This window comes from Nothobranchius furzeri, chromosome 10 (genome assembly GCF_043380555.1).
Source record: "Nothobranchius furzeri strain GRZ-AD chromosome 10, NfurGRZ-RIMD1, whole genome shotgun sequence".
Taxonomy (NCBI): Eukaryota; Metazoa; Chordata; class Actinopteri; order Cyprinodontiformes; family Nothobranchiidae; genus Nothobranchius; species Nothobranchius furzeri.
The window spans coordinates 13,426,673-13,433,131 of NC_091750.1; the positions used below are offsets into that span (position 1 = coordinate 13,426,673).

The 6,459-nt window shown below is 45.7% G+C and overlaps 1 protein-coding gene and 1 long non-coding RNA gene across 5 annotated transcripts; one reads left to right on the forward strand and one right to left on the reverse strand.

Moving 5' to 3' along the window:
- The first annotated feature begins 312 nt into the window (after positions 1-312).
- LOC139072333 (uncharacterized) lies at positions 313-1,092 on the forward strand. Its single transcript, XR_011521852.1, has 2 exons — positions 313-820; positions 907-1,092. It is a non-coding gene; the product is annotated as an uncharacterized lncRNA (long non-coding RNA).
- Positions 1,093-1,399: 307 nt separating this feature from the next.
- On the reverse strand, positions 1,400-6,252 carry LOC139072081 (spectrin alpha chain, non-erythrocytic 1-like). Of its 4 annotated transcripts, none has more exons than XM_070555268.1 (7): positions 5,731-6,252; positions 4,415-4,537; positions 4,127-4,344; positions 3,938-4,042; positions 3,749-3,853; positions 1,781-3,673; positions 1,400-1,698 (listed from the first exon to the last, which is right to left on the reverse strand). In XM_070555268.1, the coding sequence occupies exons 2-4, from the start codon at positions 4,422-4,424 to the stop codon at positions 4,007-4,009; spliced, it is 264 nt and encodes an 87-aa protein (XP_070411369.1). In that variant the 5' UTR covers positions 4,425-4,537; positions 5,731-6,252; the 3' UTR covers positions 1,400-1,698; positions 1,781-3,673; positions 3,749-3,853; positions 3,938-4,006. The 4 variants fall into 4 exon arrangements, with proteins under 4 accessions (XP_070411369.1, XP_070411370.1, XP_070411368.1 ...); XM_070555269.1 differs by having other exon boundaries at positions 1,781-1,993; positions 2,088-3,673; positions 4,415-6,252; XM_070555267.1 differs by having other exon boundaries at positions 4,415-6,252.
- Between the last annotated feature and the right edge of the window lie 207 nt (positions 6,253-6,459).

Consider the following 6,459-nt stretch of genomic DNA (forward strand, 5'->3'; position numbering starts at 1 on the left):
TTTTATTATCTTTCTTACAAAATCTGAGACCAAGCGTTTCACATTGCAACACAAGCACCGGTAACCATAACAGAATGAACAACAGCCAGCAGAGGAGAGGATGGCGGTGTTTCAAACCCTCCCGGCCGGCGAGGAGAGCTCATTCCTGGGCTGGAGCCGGCCCTCAGCACCCCGCCACTGGCTCTAACAGATGCTGGCGGTGTTTGAAACCCTCCCAGCGGGACAGGGGAACTCATTCTTGTGTGGGTCGGAGTCGGCCCGCAGCAGCGCGGTGTAGCCTACATATTTTGTTATGTAAGTCGCTCCGGAGTATAAGTAGCAGGACCAGCCAGAATATGTAAAAAAGTGCGAGTTATAGTCCGGAAAATATTGCAGTTATTAGTATTCGAGCTAAATTAGCAGCGTAAATACATTTCATATATTTCCAAAATGTTATACTTGTTTGTATCTTGTACAGCCAACTAGCCTTTATTCTGGACTCAGTACAATTTACCAAAAGTAAAGAGACATTCTACAGATGAAGTAAGCACAAGATAACTTACTGGAAGACACGGAATTATCATCAGAACCAGAACAAGAGAGCCTGATAACAGTCGTGAAAATAACAGTTAAAAAGTATGTATGTATAATAGAAATAAAAATATATTAGAATTAGTGTAACTCACTGTGATCCAAACAATAAATCAGCCATAGCTGATTAGTAAATATGACATGAGGTCTGGGAGTTTTTAATTTTCATTTTTATTTTTTTGTTAGATCTGTTTAAATGTCACCATGGCAGCCTGTGTGTCTCCAACATCAGCTACACAAAGCAGCAAGTGTAGGTTTCACATACCTGTCTCACCACTTCATGTATGGTTTTGTACTTTAAACAATTATGACAAACCTGTTATTTTTTCTCCATAGCCATTTGGATCATTGGAGACAGCTGAGTGAGGCGTGGTGCCCAGAGAGCTGCAGAGACAACCTTGGCCTCCCTGACGTCTGTGTCTCCTGGTTCGGTTGGGGTGGACCATCGACATACATACATGTGCCGACACTTTGCGCCCTGTTTTATAAAATGTAGTGTTAAAAATAAATGTTTTTGCTCAATTACTGGAATTTCTTTGGTTAAGACAAAAGTGAGGAATAATCATTTACAAGTTATTTGTACAACAGGCCCATTTTAAATCCCAACAGTTTCTTAGCAGACAATAGAAATGTGTTCTTTACTAACTTTACTTGGTTTAAAACTCTTACTAAAATAGTGCCGTATTGCAAAACCCAATCATACTTGTTATGTAAACATTAGCTTTGTAGATATTTTTTACAGATATATTTTTGTGTGCAACAAATCCAAACTTAAATAGTTTGTCATTCTTTATTGAAAAACAACAAAATACAGTTATACAAAGGTGTGGGAAAATGATAATGTGAAAGTATTGCTATTTAAATGTAATCCTATTTATCTTTAAAAAGAAAAACTCTAAAAATGTCCTGTACAGCATCATGACAGAAGAATGGTGGTCTGTCTGTCAGAATGTGCTGAACAGATTTGCTCTTTGAAGAGGAGTGTCATGTTTGGAGGAAGGTACTTAACCCAAGACATGCAGAATACAACACTGACCAAAAACTGATGGAAAAAATGATTTATTTATAAGGAGGAACTTAAGGTGCACAGATAAGTCTGTGGTTGGAAATGCAACAACAGCTCAGCGTCTGGAGGAGGGAGAACACAGGTGAGCTTAGGTTCTGGTTTCAAAATCCATTGTAGGCAGGCAGAGGTGTTCAGCAGACTTACTGTGGTGGGTGTATGGGTTGGCTGGAGGAGGGAGAGGTAGAGAGCCGGGGGAAGCGCAGGAGAGGGAGCAGAGGTGGAGAGAAGCGGGGCGTCCTGGTGGATGGGGCAACGGGTGAGATGAGAGGTGGGTTATGGAGGCTGGTGATAAGGTCCGTGTGTTGAATATCCAAATCCTGGAGTAGAGGTCAGTATCCAATTAGGTCGACAGGAATCCTGAAGAATGGTAAATCCAATATAAGAGCAAAAACACTACGAAATAACATTAATCCTAGGAACACTAGAGGTAACACGAGTGGCTGGTTACTACCAAAACTGAGGCAATCTTCTGGCGTCAAATTTTGTCCTCCATCCACCTTAAATAGGAAAGCACCCCGCTGATCGCTGATCAGGAACGGCTGGGGTGGAGTCACCAGAACCATGAAGAACGTGTCTCCAGAGACAACTCGGGTCCTGGTACCGATCAGGAAAGCGGACCTTATCACCCAGAGCTGCCAGGTCACGCTCAAAGCCTTCATGTTCACGCTGCAGAGCCTGAACGCTGGCCAGGTGGTGGCCGTAGTTGTCTGTGTTCAGGGCCTGGTTCTTCTCCTTGATCCACTCTTTGGTCTCATCAGCGTCTCTGAGAAGACATCAGAACTCCGTCTGAGTGTGGGTCCAAACTCTACTGACCCGTAAGCGGCGCATAAGTGTGCGGGGTACCTGTGGAAGCGCTACACCTCATGGGCGCTGCCCAGCATGTTGCAGCGAGCGCCAGCAGTTGTTCAGCTCCTGGAGAGAAACCAAACCCAGTGAGATGAAGGTGGACGCCAGCGGGCTGGACGCCGGACGAGGAAACCTGGAGACGGATCGCTCAGACAGGAAGGGAAGAGCTTCCTCTTACCTTGATGGAATTAAAGTTAGCCGTCGTCTGAACGCCCAACCATACGGTCTGAGGTCAAAGGTCACAGGAAACACACACCAGTCAGCAGTCATACAGATGCATAAAGATAACTGTAGCCATGGCAACCAGCTGACATGTCCCCACTTTCACCAGCACCTGGTGCCTGCCGGGTCACCTGAATTCCTGTGTGATGTCAGCACGGTCGACCGGGACTGCGGCCATCAGAGGTGACCTCTGATCAGCTGAATGAACTCACCTTCTAGGGTGACGCCGTGTTACCCCGGGTTTCCACGGGAGCCGTCAGCAGCACGTTACTGCAGCAGCACGTCTTGCTCGCGTAAGCTGCTGCTTGGCCCTTCCCACGAGACGCGTAGCAGCAGGGGAGCAGCTGTCACCGACCGAGCACGAAGTCACTCGAGTGACTTCGTCAGTAAACACAACAACAAGCAGGAGAAAATTACAACATGGTTTGTGTTTTATGTTCTGTCCGTTTTATAATCGCCAATACGGACCTGAAAAACAAAGGAGACCGCTAGCTAGGTGATAACTTCTCACGGGGCCGCTCAGTTAGTAACCTTTTTTAAAAGTAAAGCAACCGGAAGGCAGTACGTTCTTTATTCTGAAAATCTCGGTAGCTTCTCTCAATTTCCGCGTCCGATTTCCTGTCTTTCCTTCCCCAAAAATGTCGAACTTGACCCGTTTCAGAGGCGTCGCGCGTAGAAAATAGAACCGGCGCGTAAGGGCCGCGACATGCTGCTCCTGAGACGTGGCCGACTCGCGCTGCTGACGGCTCCGGTGGAAAAGGTTCTGTTGACCACAGCGGTTCCTATCAGCAGCTATGACGTGCTGCTGCAGTAACGTGCTGCTGACGGCTCCTGTGGAAAGCTGGGGTTAGAGACGGCTTCATCCTGTAAACAAACAAATGAGTGGTAACAAAAACACCACGTCTGGTTCTGGTGGAGGCGGAGGACAACACGCACCTTTCCAGGAGCAGAACCCAGATGTTCTTGTTGCTACAAACAGAGACGAGCAGAGTTAACAAACCAGGAAGTGAGAGGGACCAGCTGCTGCAGACAGGTGACGCTCACCTGAGCCTGAACCATAGGAGCCTCCTCAGCCATCAGACCTTCTGACTCCAGTTCAGATGCCACCTTGTTGATGTCCCTTAGGCGGGACTCGTTGGCCTTCAGGTCCTGCAGGACAAAAGCACCTGCTGATTATCACCTGAGCTGATCTGACAGCTGCTGCTGGAAGACGGAGAGGAGGAAAAGTCCGACCTTCTGGAAGTCGTCAAACTTCTTCTGCAAGACCTCGACCTGCTCCAGGTCCGACCCGTCTCTCCATCCTCATTCAGCTAAAGACGCGAGTTCAAGTAAAACAACCTAAAGTCACACAAACACAAAGCAGGTGTGGAGATGTTCGCTCTGAGCTGGAGGTCATTCCTCGGCTGTGAAGGGCACACGAACCTTGTTGGTGCTGTTGAGCAGCGTGAGGATGTCGCCCTTCTTCATGGTGACCTCTCCAGGACTCTTCTCCTGGTAGTCGTACAGAGCCAGAACCAGCTCCTTCCCGGTCTCATCGTCAGTTGGAGCCACTTGTTGCTGTTGGGTTAACAGGTCTGGTGTTAGAACGTGGTGGATAAGAATGTTCTGACGGGCCGAGGGTTCTGAACCAGCGAAGTGACCTGGACCCAAACAAAGTGAGCCAGAACCTGCAGACACCTCAGAAACATGTCAGGACCAGACCTGCTCTACCTTCCTCCATTATGGTCTCTCCTTTCTGGGTGACAGCCTTGATGCGAGGATCATGACCTGTGATCTCAGCCTGCAGAGCCTCGTGCTTCTTCAGCAGGTTCTGGACACCAATCAGGTCCTTCCCTGAGGACACATGTTAGAGTTCAGCATTATGCAGTAGACAGACCAGTTTAACCCAGGGGTTTCTTTCTTCTACAATCTGCTCTTTAACTGTATTATTTCCTGCTATTTCAGCTGTTAACTTTATTTTTTCTCTAAGTGTTTTTCTCCCCAGAAGAAGCTACAATGATGTTCTGCTGAGCTGTGGTGGCCTCATGGAGGGGGCCATCGTCTAGCACACTGCTGCTAACCACTTAATCATTCTCCCTCTCCTGATAATAACATTTTACTTTCTTTGATGTTGGATGTGCTACTACTAGTTTACCCGTTTAATTATAGATTCACTAGGATAAATACAATAAAGTTTATCTCTCGCCAAATAGAATATTTACTAAGAAATCACAATGTAACGTGTGTGTGTGTGTGTAAAAGCCATGCGTAGTGTTTATTTATAAAGCATATGTTGTTGGATTTTATCCAGAATCAAGACTTTGAAAATATATAGTTTAATTACAGTTTGATTTATTTGACATCTGTATAATGTTTATTATTTTGTTTTTTCCCCCTAAATACCTAACGTTTTAGTTAACATGAATATCAGTCATTCATCACAATACATGAAGTTACACATTTTAAATTTTAATAGGGGAAGACTGCAGGAGGGAGCAGTAAAATACAGGGGGTCCCCTGCAAAAACTAACTTTACGAGTCTGATGAAACTTGCTGGTATTCCCGCTGCTTCTTCGGTAAACAGCGCCAACAAAAACAAAGAAACTTGGGATCTTGTCGGCGTGGCAGTGGGATTTAAGGGAAACGCTGTATGCCCTATAGACTTCTCAACGAGCTGCAGTATTTCTCCGGTCAGATCTGTCTCCGAGTTCCACGAGCGGTCAGCCCGCAGCAGCGAGGCGCCGCATCGATCAGCCTGCCCGGCCTGACCGCTGGGGATTACCGGATGAAAGAATAGAGCACAGAAGTGTCCCCCCAAGCGGCGCGCCCCGTCATATTTCAACCCATTTTTATCTTAAATGCACTGGGTTTTACCTATTACCCATTTAAATATGCCCTATTAATTATTTTACCGTATTTTACATTTAAATTTCATGGTTAAACAGTACATGCTACATGTTAAACTGATAGTTAGCTAGCTACTTCGGTAAACTCAGCTAGTTTAAAGGCAGCAGTGACATAAAATACAAATATAGATTTTAACTTACCGAAAAAAATGAAGTGGAGACTCCTTGGACGCTCTATTAGTGCAATTAATACCACAGCAAGTCATTTTGTCCAACAATTGCACCAATATTATCCAAAACAGAATTCACAAGCACAGAGACTCAAAATCCCGACACAGTTTCCAGGAGAGACCGAGGCTGTACTGAGGCCTTTCCACGGAGCTAGCTCTGTGGTCACGTGGGTCTGAGGCGGCGGTCACGTGTGTCGGATGCTCATTAATTATACAGAATTTTAGGCTTTCAATACACTTAAACAGAAGAGTGAGAAAAAAATTCACCCCCCTCAGAGTTGTCATGAGTATAAACTAGATAATTTAGACAAAAAACCATTTTTTGAACCAGGCTGTAAACATGTTTATTTCTGCTGTGAAAATGGCATTTTTAACATGGGAGTCAATGAGGATTTGCTCGCTTCTGGTACCAGCCCCCAGCGGATGAGGGTGGAACTGCAATTTTTCTTACTTCCGGGTTGGGACCATTTTCTGAGCGGCATTGTGGGGGCTTGGTCAAACCATGTCCCAAAGGTCACCGGATCTGGTTTCAATTTAAAGAAGTAGTCCAGTTACACATTTGTGACCTTATAACTTGGCTTCTGAATGTCCTAGAGAGGTCAGGTTTGTTTTAGTGTACTCCAATCAACAGCCCCTACAACCACAAAAAGGAATGGAGTCATTAGCACTTATGGTTTTTAAATGGCACCCAGAATTATGT

Bases quoted from the DNA above. Each gene is read 5' to 3' on its own strand.
- LOC139072081 (XM_070555268.1), bottom strand. The intron at 4,043-4,126 runs GTTCGTGTGCCC...GTGTGACTTTAG, and splicing joins TGCTCAACAGCACCAACAAG to GTTGTTTTACTTGAACTCGC.